Here is a 19,397-nt window from a genome sequence, read left to right as displayed (position 1 = left end):
ATCCAGAATTCATTCTGAAATTTTTTTAATTTTATTTTTCCTATTAAATTTTATAATCTTTAAATGGATAATGCTAAACAGCTAAATCATTATGGTGAACGTCTAGATAAAAAGAATATTAATGAATTTTATAAAGATATTGTAACATCCACGAGATAAATTTTTGGCTACAGTGCGACGAGAGGAAATTATGCCTCTAACAGTTATAAACATTATGTATTCGACGTATGAAAAAACAATGAAAACTTATAAATATTAATTATTTATATACTATTCTATCATGTAATTAGACATATCGATGTGTATCATACAAAAACAATGATAATTGTAAATTCCTTTTATGATCTGCGTTTGTCTTCCTTTGTTTTTACCTGTTGTTGGTTGGCTTTTGTAGATTGCGGACGTTTATCAAACTGAGGTCTGTTAAGAAATTGTAATTATTTGTTAATTATTACTTGAAAATAGAGTTCATTATTATTATAAATATGAGTGAATAACTATTTGTAACTTTAATTCCTCTCTCAGGAAGCATTATCTGTGTTAATTATTTCTTTCTGCTGCAATGAGTGCAGCCATCGATGATAGCGATTTGTATCACGTTTTTCTCTGTGTTTTCCTTAGAAACAAATCAAATGTTTGCTTGATGAGGTCTAAATAGTGCACAATATGAAAGTATAGTTTATAGGATTTAATAATCATTTCAAATACTTACTTATTTGGTCTAACAATAGAAAGTCTCTATCAATTGTCTGCCGCCATCTTCACAATTATCTCAGCAGCAAATTAAAATTACACAACTCTGCAGACATAAATGCCAAATGTAATACAAATGTGTAAAAATAAATGTGCACCGGTGGTCCCGAACTCATTTTAATGAAAATAATTCGAATCAGATTGGTTCTTTAAAAACAGTGCTCATAGCACGATCGTTATAACAAACTTTTCTAGCTGATGTATGGAGCCGAAATTATGAACTGTGATTTAGTGACACTTACACAACTTACAGACAACACTTTAACATGACGTTACCTTGGAGTTCTTTAGCAACTTGATCAAATCTTTACTGGGAGAAAAATTATTTAGTAATTACTCAATGTACTAAAATAAGATTATCATTTCCATTTACAAATTAGTTAAATACTAAACCACTGAATAACACAGTGAACGTCACAATATGCATCAAAAAGATGTTCATTGTTGGATCTGTAAAGAATGTGTGTCTTATTACCAGAAAATTAAGGTTACATGTGAATGTGGTAGAACTGTAACAAATTTTGTCTCAGAAAACATTACAAACTATAGTGCATAAAAATCTTATGGCTGCTCAATAAGAAAGAACTAGAAAAATTGAGGTAAGGAATAGATTTCTTACGTTCACCATAATTCTTTTTTTCTTTACGTGTACCTTCTATAAAAAATATTAACTTTATTTTCTTACAGTCACCTTCTGTGAGAAAAACATAATTTTTATAATGAGTGCATGTGCTAAGAAAAAATATTCATTTTTCTTAATTTTATACGTAATTTATTATTAAATATGCTTTCTTAAACAAAAATAAATGATATATCTAAAAACAAAGATGATGTGACTTACCATACGAAAGCGCTGGCAGGTCAATAGACACACAAACAAACACAAACATACACACAAAATTCAAGCTTTCGCAACCAACGGTTGCTTCGTCAGGAAAGAGGGAAGGAGAGGGAAAGACGAAAGGTTATGGGTTTTAAGGGAGAGGGTAAGGAGTCATTCCAATCAGGGGAGGGGAAAGACTTACCTTAGGGAGAAAAAAGGACAGGTATACAATTGCACACACACACATATCCATCCGCACATACACAGACACAAGCAGACATTTGTAAAGGCAAAGAGTTTGGACAGAGATGTCAGTTGAGGTGGAAGTACAGAGGCAAAGATGTTGTTGAAAGACAGGTGAGGTATGAGCAGCGGCAACTTGAAATTAGCGGAGGTTGAAGCCTGGCGGATAACAAGAAGAGAGGATATACTGAAGGGCAAGTTCCCATCTCCGGAGTTCTGACAGGTTGGTGTTAGTGGGAAGTATCCAGACAGTGTAACACTGTGCCAAGATGTGCTGGCCGTGCACCAAGGCATGTTTAGCCACAGGGTGATCCTCATTACCAACAAACACTGTCTGCCTGTGTCCATTGATGCAAATGGACAGTTTGTTGCTGGTCACTCACACATAGAAAGCTTCACAGTGTGGGCAGGTCAGTTGGTAAATCACGTGGGTGCTTTCACACGTGGCTCTGCCTTTGATTGTGTACACCTTACAGGTTACAGTACTGGAGTAGGTGGTGGTGGGAGGGTGCATTGGACAGGTTTTACACCGGGGTCGGTTACAAGGGTAGGAGCCAGAGGGTAGGGAAGGTGGTTTGGGGATTTCATAGGGATGAACTAAGAGGTTACGAAGGTTAGGTGGATGGCGAAAAGACACTCTTGGTGGAGTGGGGAGGATTTCATGAAGGATGGATCTAATTTCAGGGCAGGATTTGAGGAAGTCATATCCCTGCTGGAGAACCACATTCAGAGTCTGATCCAGTCCCGGAAAGTATCCTGTCACAAGTGAGGCACTTTTGTGGTTCTTCTGTGGGAGGTTCTTGGTTTGAGGGGATGAGGAAGTGGCTCTGGTCGGGAGGGTAGTTGCGGGATGCGAAAGCTGTTTTCAGGTTGTTGGTGTAATGGTTCAGGGATTGCGGACTGGAGCAGATTCATTTGCCACGAAGACCTAGGCTGTAGGGAAGGGACCGTTTGATGTGGAATGGGTGGCAGCTGTCATAATGGAGGTATTGTTGCTTGTTGGTGGGTTTGATGTGGATGGACGTGTGAAGTCCAGGAAAGTGGTATGGGATTTGGAGTAGGACCAGGTGAATCTGATGGAACCAGAGGAGTTGAGGTTGGAGAGCAAATTCTGGAGTTCTTCTTCACTGTGAGTCCAGATCATGAAGATGTCATCAATAAATCTGTACCAAATTTTGGGTTGGCAGGCCTGGGTAACCAAGAAGGCTTCCTCTAACCGACCCATGAATAGGTTGGCATACGAGGGGGCCATCCTGGTGCCCATGGCTGTTCCCTTTAATTGTTGGTATGTCTGGCCTTCAAAAGTGCAGAAATTGTGGTTCAGGATGAAGCTGGCTAAGGTAATGAGGAAAGAGGTTTTTGGTAGGGTGGCAGGTGATCAGCGTGAAAGGAAGTGATCCATCGCAGCGAGGCCCTGGACGTGTGGAATATTTGTGTATAAGGAAGTGGCATCAATGGTTACAAGGATGGTTTCCGGGGGTAACTGACCCACAACTTCTTCACTTTTGAAGTCCAGACATACCAACAATTAAAGGGAACAGCCATGGGTACCAGGATGGCCCCCTCGTACGCCAACCTATTCATGGGTCGCTTAGAGGAAGCCTTCTTGGTTACCCAGGCCTGCCAACCCAAAGTTTGGTACAGATTTATTGATGACATCTTCATGATCTGGACTCACAGTGAAGAAGAACTCCAGAATTTCCTCTCCAACCTCAACTCCTTTCGTTCCATCAGATTCACCTGGTCCTACTCCAAATCTCATGCCACTTTCCTTGACGTTGACCTCCATCTGTCCAATGGCTAGCTTCACACGTCCGTCCACATCAAACCCACCAACAAGCAACAGTACCTCCATTATGACAGCTGCCACCCATTCCACATCAAACGATCCCTTCCCTACAGCCTAGGTCTTCATGGCAAACGAATCTGCTCCAGTCCACAATCCCTGAACCATTACACCAACAACCTGATAACAGCTTTCGCATCTCGCAACTACCCTCCCGACCTGGTACAGAAGCAAATAACCAGAGCCACTTCCTCATCCCCTCAAACCAAGAACCTCCCACAGAAGAACCACAAAAGTGCCCCACTTGTGACAGGATGCTTTCCAGGACTGGACCAGACTCTGAATGTGGCTCTCCAGCAGGGATACGACTTCCTCAAATCCTGCCCTGAAATGAGATCCATCCTTCATGAAATCCTCCCCACTCCACCAAGAGTGTCTCTTCGCCGTCCACCTAACCTTCGTAACCTCTTAGTTCATCCCTATGAAATCCACAAACCAACTTCCCTACCCTCTGGCTCCTACCCTTGTAACCAACCCCGGTGAAAACCTGTCCAATGCACCCTCCCACCACCACCTACTCCAGTCCTGTAACCCGTAAGGTGCATACAATCAAAGGCAGAGCCACGTGTGAAAGCACCCACGTGATTTACCAACTGACCTGCCCACACTGTGAAGCTTTCTATGTGTGAATGACCAGCAACAAACTGTCCATTTGCATCAATGGACACAGGCAGACAGTGTTTGTTGGTAATGAGGATCACCCTGTGGCTAAACATGCCTTGGTGCACGGCCAGCACATCTTGGCACAGTGTTACACCGTCTGGATACTTCCCACTAACACCAACCTGTCAGAACTCCGGAGATGGGAACTTGCCCTTCAGTATATCCTCTCTTCTCGTTATCCGCCAGGCCTCAACCTCCGCTAATTTCAAGTTGCCGCTGCTCATACCTCACCTGTCTTTCAACAACATCTTTGCCTCTGTACTTCTGCCTCGACTGACATCTCTGCCCAAACTCTTTGCCTTTACAAATGTCTGCTTGTGTCTGTGTATGTGCGGATGGATATGTGCGTGTGTGCAAGTGTATACCTGTCCTTTTTTCCCCCTAAGGTAAGTCTTTCCGCTCCCCTGATTGGAATGACTCCTTAAACTCTCCCTTAAAACCCACATCCTTTCATCTTTCCCTCTCCTTCCCTCTTTCCTGACAAAGCAACTGTTGGTTGCAAAAGCTTGAATTTTGTGTGTATGTTTGTGTTTGTTTGTGTGTCTATCGACCTGCCAGCGCTTTCGTATGGTAAGTCACATCATCTTTGTTTTTAGATATATTTTTCCCGCGTGGAATGTTTCCCTCTATTATATTCATAACAAAAATAAATGAGTTAGACTTAAAAGATTGGACTATAGCAGATGATAAGTGTAGGTTCTGGGTAAGGTCTTGTGGGTTAGTGAATGAATGAGTGGAACAAGCAAGTGAGCTAGCTTATGAAAACTGAGCTAGAACCTACACGTATCATCTACTGATGAAGCAGCAATCATTGTGTACAGGATGTTTGAACAACTCACAATCACACAGCGATTGTCACAACACAACATCATAACTCTTTCCACAATACAGTCCCCACCCGCACCCTGTGTTGATATTCTCGCCCCCTAACCACTCCGGCAGCCCCGCAGATGTGATGCAGCACATGAATCGGTTGACTGTGAAAATGAACAAACTCATCAATCACCTATCTGGCAAACATGCACCAATCCAACCCCATGCTGTGCCTGACACCACACAGCAAGTTCCACAACCAGTATGCACCTTCCTGGCATGACACCCACACCCCCTACCCTAGTCTGCAGCCATTAGCATGTCTACCTGTTCAGTCATGTCATTCACCCTACAAGTAGTAATGACTGGGGCAACCCAGGCTTAAGAGGCTTGTGCTGCTATCACAACTGCTTTGGTGACAATGCCAAACTCTCACAACTGCCAGTAGCATGCCCAGTTGTTCAACAGTGTCTCAGTACCTGTTCGTGTGCAATCGTGTAGCCCACTCCTTTGAGACTGGCACAGACCTATCCATCTACCCCCACCAGTTATTGACCACAGATGGCCACCATACACCCTGACCCCTACTCCTCGCTGCAGCGAACGGCTCACCAGTCACCACTTATTGTTCCCACAACTGTCCTGTTGACCTCGACCATGGCAGAGGTTTTTAGATTTCAACCTGGTTCCCACTGCTCCCTACCCCATGACCCAGCACCACCACTCACTTCACCATTACACAGTTATCCTATTCTGGTCCCATTGCCTACCTCTTCAGTAAATTACCACTCTTCACCCACCATTTCAGCAACTCCCATGAGATATTCCAGAGTATGCTGCACTACATTGCAATGACCACGGGTCCCCCCACAGTTTTAAGCTACCCCCATCAAGTCCTATCTGTCAAACACCAGGCAGTGCAGGCTGACACTTGGGTGTTATGCCCCTGCCTTGTACCATGTCCCCAAAAAGGATGGGACTTCGCACCCATGCAATGACTTCCACACCCTCAACAAAAGAATTGTTCCTGGCTTTTACCTAGTCCTGCTACTGAGCAGCTAGAGTGACAACCTGTCAGGTACTACCACATTCAGCAAATTAGACTGTTCAAAAGCTTTTAGCAAATTCCAGTCACCCCAGAAGTCATTGAAAAGATGGCTGTTTCCTCAATAATGTTCTGCATAGTGCTTCACATTGCTTGGTGCACTTGTATGTCCTCATTTAGTCATGCAACTTAGTGAAACACTGTTGCCACTTCCTGGAGGTTTTCTCCTGCCTCCAAACAGTAGGAATGATAATAAACCCCACAAAGCGCATTTTTGCTATCCCAGTGATTGACTTCTTGGGGCACAGAATATCATCCACCAGCTGCCTTCCGCTAAGCAAGATGATTCGCATATCACTGAATTCCCATGTCCCAAAACATTTAAGGAACTCTGCAGATTCTTCAGGATGGTGAATTTTTACCAATGCCACCTAAAGAATGTGGCTAGCATCCTGGCACTGCTCGTTACCGCCCTTCAGGGTGACTGTACCAAAGTCAATAAACTTGTCCCCTGGACAGCCCAAATGACAGAGAGCTTTGAACTCACAAAACAAAGTCTTTAAAGCATTGCCCCATAACCAGTCCCCATCCATCTGACCCGCCCATGGTCACCGTGGACACCAGCTAATCTGCCATGAATGCTGTCCTATAGCAACACACAGAAGGTGCTTGGCAGCTGTTGACATTTTTCTCCTCGAAGCTATCTGAGCGAAAACAGTGGTAGACTGCGAACTTCTTGCCATACACAAGACAATAAAGTATTTCCATCCTTCCACTGAAGGGCACCACTTTACAGTGTTCATGGACCACCATCTCTGCGCCACATATTTCTATTGAAAAAACAGCGGCCAAATTACCCCTCAGAATATCTGCTAACAAGAATACATTGCACAATTCACAGCTGACATACGACATGTGGCAGGTGTTTACAACATTTTTGTTGACTGTCTTAGTCACCCCCCCTCCCCCTTTAAATCATCCTGGCAGTCGCCCAGGTAGCTGAACCCAAATTAAAAAGACTGCACAGTGGCCCAAACACTGGATCCAGCCTTCAACCATATACTATCCTAGGTATGGTGTCATACATTATGTGCAATTTCTGCATGAGTTCTGTCCATTCAGATGGTCCCAATGAATGTGTGCACCCCTAACTACCTCCCCCTCCCACTTCTTATGGCCAACTTTTCAGCACCTCCACAGTTCATCTCAACACAGTGTTTGGGACCCATGACTCTTGTGCAAGAATGCTTCATGCCGCCCAGCGTACAATGGGACTGCACCATCTGGGCAAAGTCTTGTCTCCTTCTCAGCATGTCAAAATAGGCCACTGCATCTGCACTCCAACTGCCTCTTCTCCCCCTCTGACTGACCACCATTTCTTCCATGTCCATATTGATCTCCTACCCATCCCATCACAAGAGTCATCGGTAGGTTCACCTTGAAGCACTGCCCAACATCATGGTGTACATGGTGGCTACAGCTTTCATGGACATTTGGGTCTCATGTTTAGGGTACCACCACCACATAATAGCAGACTGTAGGCTACAGTTCACATAAGGCTAACTTGAAACATTAGCAACAACATGCGGCACACTCATTAATTTCATAGCCAATTACCATGCTGTTGCAAACAGCAAGGTGGAGAGATTCCAAAGAACACTGAAATCTGCCCTCACATGCCATAACACAACCTGATATTCCTCCCTATCACTAGTTCTCCTTGGTTTGCATATGGCCTCCAAAGTGCACTTGGGTGTCTCTGCCACTGAAATAATCTACGGGCAACCACTCATTGTCCCAAGAGACTTCATTGAGCACCTGCCAATGCTGACCGCCAGCTAAGTTCCAGTCTTTGTTCAACAACTCCAAAACTGCAGAGTGTGCCTTTGTCCAATACACCAGCAGTGCCATGGCGAGTACAAATCCTCAGTACGCAAAGACAACAGCACATGCACCACTTTATGCTCCCTGTAACTGAGTGATGGGTCACCAAACCTGTGACACCAACCCATGCGCACGCAACGGTGTGTGATCCACACTTTTGCTGGGAGGTTACAGCAGCCTGTGGCACTGGCACACAACAGCACACAGTATACCGCCTGTGCAGGATGCACGGTGTGTCACCCACTTTTTACAACCTTCCCGGGCACTAGCAGGCTCCCACGTGCTCCACAGTACACCCAACTCCGCCAGCTAGCTGTGACACTTCAACACCCTCATTCCTGACTGGCAGTGCTGCATGGGACTACCCCCACACCCAGTGCCAGATGATTTTCCAGAGGGTGCCACATACAACAGCATCTGCATCCACCATCATCCAACTCAGATTGCTGATCAATGCTGGCTGTAGTCATCGTGTCCATAAGCTGACCATCACCTCTCACAAGGGGGAACTATGGTGGCGATGTGCACGTCCATTTTTGCATGCACCACCCATCCGCTGACAGTTGGACTGCCACCAAGCAGACAACATGTCAACCGGTGCACACAACATTGCAGACCATGCTTAGCACAAGCATTAGTATATCTTGAGCTCATCTCTTTGTCAAGTATAGGGTTTCCCCCAAAACCCCACATGGCAGCAGGAATTCTTCTTGACAGCACTTCCTGTGGAGATGTCTAGCAATGCACATGACAGGACACACTCCCCAGAATTTTGTTGGTGTCTGTAAAAATAAGATCATTTGTGTGATATCAGACATTTAACAGACTGTCTAGTGATCCATTCAGGTTCAAGCCAGAAGACAACGAGTGGATAAGTCAGACTGGTAATGCATAGCAACATAGCAGTGCACAGCATTTGTCTATGGAAAGGGCTCTAGGTGATTCCACACATAGGAGAAAAATGCTCACAAGGCACTAAATATTATATGCACAGAGCATCCAATTATCAGAGACCACTGACCTGCACTGATGGTGCAAATTGCATTCTATACCTTCTATCTGTTGGCAAAGAGGTGACATGATAACACTCGTGTGCACCCACTGTACTAATTAGGCCCCCTCTATTAACGTATTGGACAATGATGATAGCAGAAAATAATGGACTACAAATAGTTAACAACTGAGTGATTTGATTGACATTATCCACTGAATAATATTATTCTATCAAATATTTTTAGTAACTTGTGTGCTACATTCAATGAACTACGTTGATTCTGAAAATGTAACAACTATAGACACTACACAAAATCATTGTCCAGCACATGTAGTCCAGAGCATTATTAATATTTTTCATTTTAGCATGAGACTTAGCTGTTCCATGCCACTGTTAATTTCAGAACTAATGGGATTTTCACATTATTTATCACTCCCTATACAGAACCAAACATTTACTTATTCAAAATTAGGCTTGGATTATTAATATCACTGTGAAGGTGACACTTAGTAGTGAGCTGTTACATGTGATGTATGTCCTGGGCTATTCTGTCCTGTCCATTCTTATGTAAGATTTACTTAGAGCATATTAATTGGTAGAACATACAACCATACCCACATTGATTGTTGAAACTTTGTAAGTAGGTTTCCTTGGGATAATTTGCATCTGTCTTCAACTGTCTCACAGTCAATGTATTTTGGTATCTCCATGATGCTTTCCCATAGGTCAACCCAACCTTATTGATTACTCAAGTGAGGGAAAGTGTTTAATTTGACTTACCTGCATCATCAAAGGACCGAGTTGCACCATCTGGGCTGAGAAGACCTGCTTTGGCCATGTGATGACACGGATTAGGATAAAGCACTTGATTTGCAGACCCAATAAGAGCTGCTTTGCATCTTCCTTCACTTATTGCTTTGTATGCCAACTCTAAAACCTGTAGTCCTCCTGCCCAGGCAGCAATGACAACATAGGTAGGACCTGAAAAGTATTGTAATGAGAAATCTGCAGTCCATCATATGAACATCAGCGTATAGCCAAATTGTGCATATGTAAACAGTCTGGATACAAATAGCGTAACAGTTTCTATGTTTCTGGCAATGATTTTTTGATCTTGATTCTCTTTTTATAGCAATAACATTAATTTAAACTGTGCTGTCTGCTAAATCAGAGTGAGTTAAGATTAAAATAATCACACAAAAGAGCACTTGGACCTATCTTAACACAATTTCCTAGGAGAGAATGTCACTAAAGAACAGCAACAAATTATGTCAAATGAGACTCATGTTCTATTTTTATTGCAATCGTAACAGTATTTGGAAATTCCCATTATGTAACTATGAGAGACTAAACAATTTAAATGCTTTCTTCTGTAGATTTTAGATGCATTTTATTTCCACTTAATGACATATATCAATGCTAGCTACACATGTGATTAATTATTGCATACTCAATTACTGAATGAGATTTTGTTTCTCTGCTATCTATGTGAAAGAGCGTGTTCCAAAACACTGGATGTACTACTGAATATTTTAACAGAGAGAAGTAATTAGTACAATGTGCTATGTATACCCTTACTTGACACAAATACCAGCTTAAGAATTATATATGTACTTAAAATAGTTGCTGATGAGCATCTTTAATGGACTGGAATTTCAATATTTCTTTTTAATTTTGGTAGAAAACAATGCACTCTCTAGCTCTGATGAAGCATAGGAAATACACATCATTTTTGCAGTAAACAAAATGGAAATTATTTTCAGCAAGGCTTTTTCATGACATTGTTAGTCAAAGTAAAATATTGTGAAACTGAAGATAATCACTTTTCAAAAAAATCTAGCAAAAGTACTGTTAGACTGACTATGACCTCCATATGTTAAATCGTGACAGTATTTCAAGAATTTCAAGAATTTTTTTCACCATAGATCATTTTACAATGATATTGGCTTCGTCATACAAGATGTACTAGTACATACAGAATAACAAAATAAACTTCTGTCAATACATTATAAATACATTTGAAGCATGGCAGTGTACCAAATTACAAAGGATAGCTTTTAAAAGCTAACGCAACAAGCTATCTTATAATCTAATATAATAAGGTATTTTATTGTTTATAGTATAAACTTTGTAATTACACATGATTAACCACAGCACAAAATAATATGTTTAACTACAGACAACTTTTAAATGCTTATATTCTCCTCAGGCATCTCAAAGAATTCTTTAATGTCATAGAATGGATGATCTGACAGCCAGCTGTACACTTAATTTTAAAAGAATTTGTATCCATAGACTGAACATGAATTGGCAGTTTATTGAACATTTTGAGTGGGTTAACTTTGTGGGAATTTCCTGTTCTCGCTAATCTGTGGCGCGGTATGTCTAAATTACCGTTCGCCCTGGTGTTGTGTTCGTGTATTTCCTTTCTGGCAATAAATTCTGAAATATTATTTTTAATATAGAGTACAGACACATAGATGTATAAATTTATAATTGTAAGTATTCTGAGTCTGGAGAAAAGAGGACGACAGTGCTCCCTATGACCTCTTTTACATATTATACGTATGACTTTTTTTTGTAATTTCAATACGTTTTTGATGTGAGGGGAGTGCCCCCATATAATAAGACCATATGAAATATGTGACTGGAATAGCCCAAAGTATGTCACCCTGTGGTACTCCAAGCTCACTACCTCCCTTAGTTTCAAGAGAAGGTATGCCACCCAAGATATTTTTTCACATACAAGATTGACATGTTCCTCCCAATATAGTTTTGAGTCAATGTGAATACCTAAGAGTTTTACCGACTTATTGCCTACTTCATTTGATGTTCCCATTAAAAGTTGTTGTGTTTTGTCAGGGTTGCATAGGAGCTTATTGGCTGCAAACCAGTCCAGGGCCTTATCTAGTGTTTCTTTTGTTAGGTTATTCAGATCTGAAATGTTCTGATGTGTGGTAAGTAGTGTTGTATCGTCAGCATAACACACAACAGGGTGAGCTATATTTTTAGGTAAATCATTAATAGCGACAATGAAGAAGAAGGGTCCAAGGATAGACCCTTGTGGTACACCTGTGCTGATTTCCATGATGGAAGAATTTAAATTTCTGACTGAAACGAATTGTTTTCGGTTACTTAAATAAGAATTTATCACAGATAAAGTGCTCCCTCTCACCCCATAAAACTCTAGTTTCCCCAGTAGTATGTCATCAGGAATGCAATCGAAAGCTTTGCTTAGGTCACATAATTCCAGTGATACCATGTTATTATTTTCAAAAGCTGTTAAGGTTTGGTCAATGATTTCCAAGATGGCCCCTGTTGTGTTCTTCCCCTTTTGAAAGCCAAACTGATTGTTACATAGGATATTGTGTTTTTCAAAGAAGTTGCTTATTTGTGTGTGTATCAGCGCCTCAAATACCTTTGAGAATATTGGAACAATGGAGACTGGTCTGTAGCTTTGGGGGAGATGTTTGTCTCCTTTTTTAAAAACTGGGACAACTTTTGATACCTTGAGTGCATCCGGAAAAACTCCAAATTCTACACATTTTTTTAAAAATATAAGCTAATGGTTTGGCGATTGATTGTATTGTCTTTTTAATTATGTTATTTGATAACCAATAACAGTCCATACTTTTAGAACCTGAGGTGTGACAGCCCTCCATTGAAATGCCAGGTTAACAGGCACTGGTGTTCCAACAAGGTTCATTGCAGATGAATTTGTTGCTTTGATACTGTTACTTATTTCTTTAACTGAGTTTAAAAAGTACTCGTTTAATTCTTCAGGATCAAGCAGAGCTGTTTCTGTGCGTTTCGGTGTATTCTCTTGTTTTATTATTTGCCAGGCTGCCTTGCATTTATTGGGAGCTCTTTCTATATAGTTCTCCACTGCTTGCTTTTTTGCCAGAAGTAGTTTAGCTTTATAGTATTTTTTGCATTTCAGATATGACCTATGAATGTTCACACTCTGTTCTGCCCCTTGGTCAGAGGCTTGTTTATGCATCTGGTACAGCATATGCAAGTTTCCTCTAATTTCTACTAGCTCTTGTGTGAACCAGTTCAGACTTTTCTTTTTCATTTCATTTGGATATCTAATTTTTTTTTACTGGTGAGCAAGAATACCATAAATCTGTGTACTTTTTAAAGAAGTTACCAAAGCTAATTTCAGCTTCCCTTTTTCCAGATTGACAATTATATATAAAGTCCCAATCTGCACTTCCTAATCTATCAACAAACATATTTATGTACTCTTCCTTCTGTCTTCGTACCACTACTACTTTAGATTCTTCAGTTTTAACTGGCTGCCTCTTACAGAGGGTAAGGAGTAGTGGCTCCGATCTGCAAGTCCAGTTCCTGCAAGTCTAACTGTAAAATCCTCCCTATGGAAATTCACAATAATATTGTCTATACAGGCATTCTTACGTGTGGCACAGTTATTTGTACAATAGAGGTCTAATGACCTTAGCATATTCAAATATGTCCTAGCAACTGGTCTCTTTGTGTTTACCATTTCTATGTTGAAATCACCACATGTAGCAATTCTCGTGTTACTCTTCAATATTTTTTTTAATTATTAATTCACATTTTTCAATAAACAAATGTACATCACCATCTGGCGACCTATATAGACTAACTACCACTATATTTTCATTCATTAGTTTTACACAACTAAACTCCCCATCTAGCTCTGAGGAGTATGTAGATACATCAATTCTGGAAAACATTATTCCTTCTTTGACAAAAATTCCCGCCCCACCACTCTTTCTCTGTTTTCTACATATCATGTCTCCCACAACATACCCTTGGGGAATGAACACATTTACTTGTTCTTGTGTTAACCAGTGCTCAGATACACATATAACATCTACATGCTCAGTGTTACATAAATGTTATAATTCTAAAATTTTATTTCTAATACAACGTATGTTAACTTGTAGAAAAGTAAGTAGTTTGTCTCTGTCTGTATTCCTCTGAGAGCAATTTGACTTTATATTTGAAGTTGTAGGTTCCGTTAATGTCTTTAATCTTGATGCACTGTGATCATGTGCGTTATGATAGTCACATACCTGTTCATCCACTTGATGACTCACTCTGTTAACTGCTTTCGTCTGTGAAACCACTGCTGATCCCACCAAAAATCCTGGTCCCTCGGTTGTGGTTTCTTTTTGCGGGTTGACTGCCATACTCCACGTGTTGGTATTCTCATGCCTTGGGCTTGATTTGCTGTTCTTCTTTTTGCAAGTAGGTCTCTCTTCTTATATGGTGCCTTCTTTCCTGCCACCTTATTTGCTGCTTCTTCAAACTTTTGCACTGTCCTCTTGGGTAAGTTTATTGCTTGAGTAATTGTCCTCTCCCCACAGAGTTCACTTTTAAGGATTCTGTTGTTATTTGTGCTGGAGTTGTGTCAATAACAATTCTCACTGATTCTTTATCTGAGACTTCAGTATCCTTCCATTTAAGTTCTATTGCTGTTTTGTACACTTTCCTGTTTGTTTCCACTGGTTCATAAATCCTTGTGGCAATTAGTTCTTTACCAGTTGCATTAAGGTGTTGTCCATGTGCTGTATAAAGCTCCTTGTTACTAGGAGTATCAATAAAACAAGTGTTATGGAAGCCTTTCACTGTTTTTTTTTTTTTTTTTTTTTTAGTTTTCTGTTTGCAGATTGAATTTCTTGGTTTACACAAGACCATTCAGGCAGGTCATGTCTACGTGGTACACCAACTACAATCACTTTTGTATTTGTATTTTGTAATGCTGACAAGGCTTTATGTAGTGAACGAATTGCCAACTTGGTTTCATTCTTTGCTACATCGTTAGCCCCTGCCCAGATAACTGCAAGATCTTCACTTGTCAACTTATGTAGGTCATTGCATTATTTTAGTATTACACTAGTGGGGACACCTGGTATCACCTTCCCTTCAACATCATATTTATTTGAAGCTAAGTTTAAAATGTTTCTTGCACAGTCTCTGCCAAGGCTATTTGAGGCAACGAATATTTTGGGTCTCCTATTCACTGACTGACTCTCAGGAGCAAAGGTTTGCATTTTCATTGCTGCACCCATAGACTGATTTCCTTTTTGAACTGCGTTCTGTGTTGTGGTATGCACACTGTGTTGTGAATCGTGATTTATGTTGGGTGCATCAAATCTGTAGTTTTTGCACATTTCTATGTTGCCTGATTCTCGCTTCTGTAGTTCGTTTGTTAGCAAACATATAATTGTTTTCGAATACTCAAGTTCCTTTCTTACTATTCTGAATTCATTCTGTAACTTTTCTCACACACACGTTTTTAACGGGTCTGTTTTGATTTTGTCCATATCATCACCGTCAGTACTTAACCAACATTTAAAGAAACAGTAAAATCAGGCATTCAATTTATCCAATCAATATCTTACCTTTGGTATCAAAATAATAAGCAACTCTTGCAGCAATCATTGAACGGTTGTGTCCCATTACACCAAAGCCATCACCAGTGGCCTCATAATCAAATACATTGTCTGCATCACTCATTCCCGTTGCCATATATACAGCAGTATTTGTCCCTCTAATTTCAGCTGGATTCATACCTGAAAATTCATTCCCAGTTTTGAATGTATGTGCCCATATATCTATATTAAATTTAGTGCAAGTTTCTAAAAACAACCCAGTCTTCATACACATATACCATATACTTACGGTCAATTAATTGCAAATTGTGAATGACTAAAGACAAAAATGTCTTACATATAATATGTTCATAGTATGAAGCATCTTTGAAGAGCTTTAACAAGTCAACACTAAACAAAAAAGTCAGAATAATTAAAACACACTGTTGTTATGCATTAAGCTATCACTTGTTATTATTACCACCATTTTTATTAAGCATATAAGAATTATAATGTTCTTTGATCTTTCAAGGTGTCTTGGCAAAATTAAGAATCTCCAGATTTACAAGTTATCACATTATCACTTAATGACCAATCATTCATTATGAAGCCACATTCTATCACAAAAAATATTATTAGTAGGTAATAAGAGCAACTGTAACTCTGTTACCCAAATATTCAAATATATTTTTTAAATGCTTAAAGAGGTACAACTCATTTTTTTGTAAATATATGTATGCCCTAAGTTACCCTTTTTGTTTCTACCGGAAATCTATTACAGTTATTAAGAATAGTTACCCCTTTTTGAGATTTATACAAAAGGAGGAAGTGTCTGTGAAAATTTTTCACATGCTATGATTATGCATCATGATCATAAATAGCTTTACAGAATGGCAGAACAAATTGTGAGTACAACAACATCAACATTACTGAAATATCATTACACAATGCTCATTTGTTAACAATGGGTTAACTTTTCAGTATGATTTGTTACTCATGTTTCATTATAAGCAGTGACAAAAGGAATGTTCAATCTCCACCACTGTGAATTAATTTATCCACCAAATTACACGTTTCAGAAGGCTAACTTCCACCATCAAGTGCCTATTCATAAAAAAGAAAACAGGCAAATAACAATTTGGCACTAAGGAAAAATTAGTTAGAGTGTGAAATAAGTCACTTTTGGGATGAGGAAACACAGCAAGTACAGGACCACCAATTTACACCTACAATTAAACAATAATAACAGTATTAATAATGTGGGACAAGTATCTGAAGTTGAACAGAAGGAATATAAGATTTCTCATTTATGTTTTGATCAAAAGTTTTGGGATGCTATGTTTAATTATAGTGACATAGATACTAATCACAAACCAGAATGTGAAAGTAATGAGAATTTTGATGTACTGTATACTAATGATTTCTTCTCTTGGCAGAAAACAGTGTTGTTGATGTATGTAAAACAGTTGATGACTGTATTAGATCTGAATTAGGAGGTATTCTTGATGTATATGTGAATGAAAGCTGTGAAGTAACTGTCCTTACATTAAGATTAAAATTGGTCAGTGGGATGCAAACTGTTTGATTGATACATGTAGCCCAATTTGTGACATATCTGAACAATTTATAGATGAGCTCCAGTATAGTAAGAATTTTGTAGAAATGCCCATTGTAGGTGTAAAAATAAGAGGAGCTATGGGTAAGCAAAGCAAGTAATTCAATTGTCAAATACTATTAATGTTTAGTATAGAGGACAATACCTATGAACATGGATGCATAATGACACTTAGTCTAGAAGAAAATATACACTATGTCTATAGATTTCTAAAACTATGTAATTGTGTATCATTTGACATCCAGTGACTGAGCTTAAATCTAATTGTAGAATCATAAAACTACATAAATGTGTTTTAATTTTCTCAATATTATGAGAAGGAAAGATGCTACTCCCCATATAGTGGAGATGCAGGGCTACCTGTGAAACCAGCCATGTGGTCAACAAGCTGGGCTGCAACCACTATCCTGCATTCTATGTAGGCATGACAACCAACAAGCTGTCTGTCCACATGAATGGCCATCAACAAACTGGATATCCATTTCAAAGACTGCTTCACAGCCTGTGCCATTTGGATCCTTCCCACCAACACCAGCTTTTCTGAATTTTGCAGGTGGGAACTTTCCCTGCAATACATCCTGCATTCCTGTAACCGTCCGGGCCTCAACCTTTATTAGTTGCTGTCCTCACTCACCCAGCCCCTTCCCTGTTCCCATTCCAGCACTAGCACAGCCATCATTCCACCACCACACCCAATCTTTTTTTTTTTATTTATTTCATTTTATATTATTATTTTTTATTTATTTCTCTCCTTTTAAACTACTCCCTCCCCCTCCCCCCCCCCCCCCCTGCTCCCACCTTTCCACTGCCCACCACCCAATCTGCAGCATTTCACTGTCCGCCATCCCCACCACACTATCTCTCCCCTCCCCACCCCAGCCTCCTTATTTCCCCCACCCAGTTGCCACTCCCATCATGCACTGGTGCTGCTGTTCACAGTATGGTTTCAGTTGCCTGAGACTGCAGTCGTGTGTGTGTGAGTTGCGTTGGCATGCTTATGTGTGTCTATTGTTGACAAAGGCCATTAGCCAAAAGCTTTAAGTGTGAAAATCTTTTTGTTGTGCCTATCTGCAACTCAGCATCTCTGCTATATGGTGAGTAGCAACTTTCCTTCTCATAATATTGTCACATTCCATCCTGGATTTTCCATTGTTCATTTTGATTGTCTGGAATTTAGTATGTAAAATGATGTGAATTTTAAAGTTCTATCTTATCTACTGACTGAGTTAAAAACCTATGATACACTATAAAATTATGTTCTGTAATAGATTTGTGCTTTAGAATTTGATACATATATGCCATGAGACTAAATGAATAGATCTTTTTACAGTTTTGAAATGAAACAATATTCATATTTTGTACTGTAAAAATTAGGAATGGCATCATAACACATCTGTGTGTAATACCTTATTAGTTCCTTTTTTATTGCATTTAACTCTGTTTATTGATGTTTCATATGTGAACATTTTTTAATCTCAACTGACATAAATCCCATATAATTGAATTTGAAAAATGACTAAGGAGAGCATATTTTGTGTGATGTGAAGAAGGTATTGAACAGTTTATTTAGTACACAAACAAATGTTTCAGGATTTGATATGAATGCTAGACAGTAAGTTGCCTATCTGTTGGAGCATATTATGAGAACTCTAAGGAGGAAACTGAAAGATGTGGGCGGGTCCATTCCCCACACTGGCTGTACCCTGCTGGACCAGTCGAAAGGGATCATGGGTGCTGGGTAATGTACTCGAGCATCTGTCAATCTGTCAACTACATCTGTGTTGTGTCTGATATTTGTGAATTGTTAGCCAAGACTGCTAAAGACAGTGTTTTTGTAAATAAGGGGATTGACTTTCCTATACCTTCTGTAACCGTAAATCAGTATGTATTTTTTTTTCTTATCAATTGTAAATGAATCTTCTAGTCTTTTATGTATGTAGGTTAGTTTGTATGGACAACTGGCAAATAGTGTGGAAGACATCTACTAGTATGGACAATATAGCAAGATGTATACATGTCTGCATTCATACATTGATTTTGGTTCTCAAGCTACTGGATTGTATCATCCTTCAAAGATAACTTTTGTATATCTTACACCTCTCGAAGTTTTCAAAACTTGTCCAGAGACACAGAATTTTAATGATGATGTGTGAGAGAGCAAGAGTACAATTGCATCTCATCAATATTAATTTGTGTAAGACTAAGTATGTAACATTTTGTAAGATAATTAAAATTTCATAATGAAATATAGTTGACTTTTACTGTTTCTTTTTTTTAATGGGTTTAAAAAGTTCAATTTCTTTGGGGTCAGATTAAATTACAACCACCCTGATCCAAACAACCTACCTTTAAG

The 19,397-nt window shown here is 39.6% G+C and overlaps 1 protein-coding gene across 1 annotated transcript in view; it reads right to left on the bottom strand.

Annotated features, from left to right (window-relative positions):
• LOC126483828 (fatty acid synthase-like) overlaps nt 1-19,397 on the bottom strand; it is a 394,620-nt gene that overhangs the window by 340,253 nt on the left and 34,970 nt on the right. Inside the window, exons 4-5 of the mRNA XM_050107027.1 lie at nt 15,460-15,630; nt 9,845-10,045 (exon numbers count right to left, since the gene is read on the bottom strand). Coding sequence (XP_049962984.1) covers nt 9,845-10,045; nt 15,460-15,630 — 372 coding nt within the window. The remainder of the gene's footprint in view (nt 1-9,844; nt 10,046-15,459; nt 15,631-19,397) is intronic.

This window comes from Schistocerca serialis, chromosome 6 (assembly GCF_023864345.2).
Source record: "Schistocerca serialis cubense isolate TAMUIC-IGC-003099 chromosome 6, iqSchSeri2.2, whole genome shotgun sequence".
In the NCBI taxonomy this organism is placed as follows: Eukaryota; Metazoa; Arthropoda; class Insecta; order Orthoptera; family Acrididae; genus Schistocerca; species Schistocerca serialis.
The sequence above is the reverse complement of the archived record's forward strand: the minus strand, read 5'-3'. Positions and strand labels throughout refer to the sequence as shown.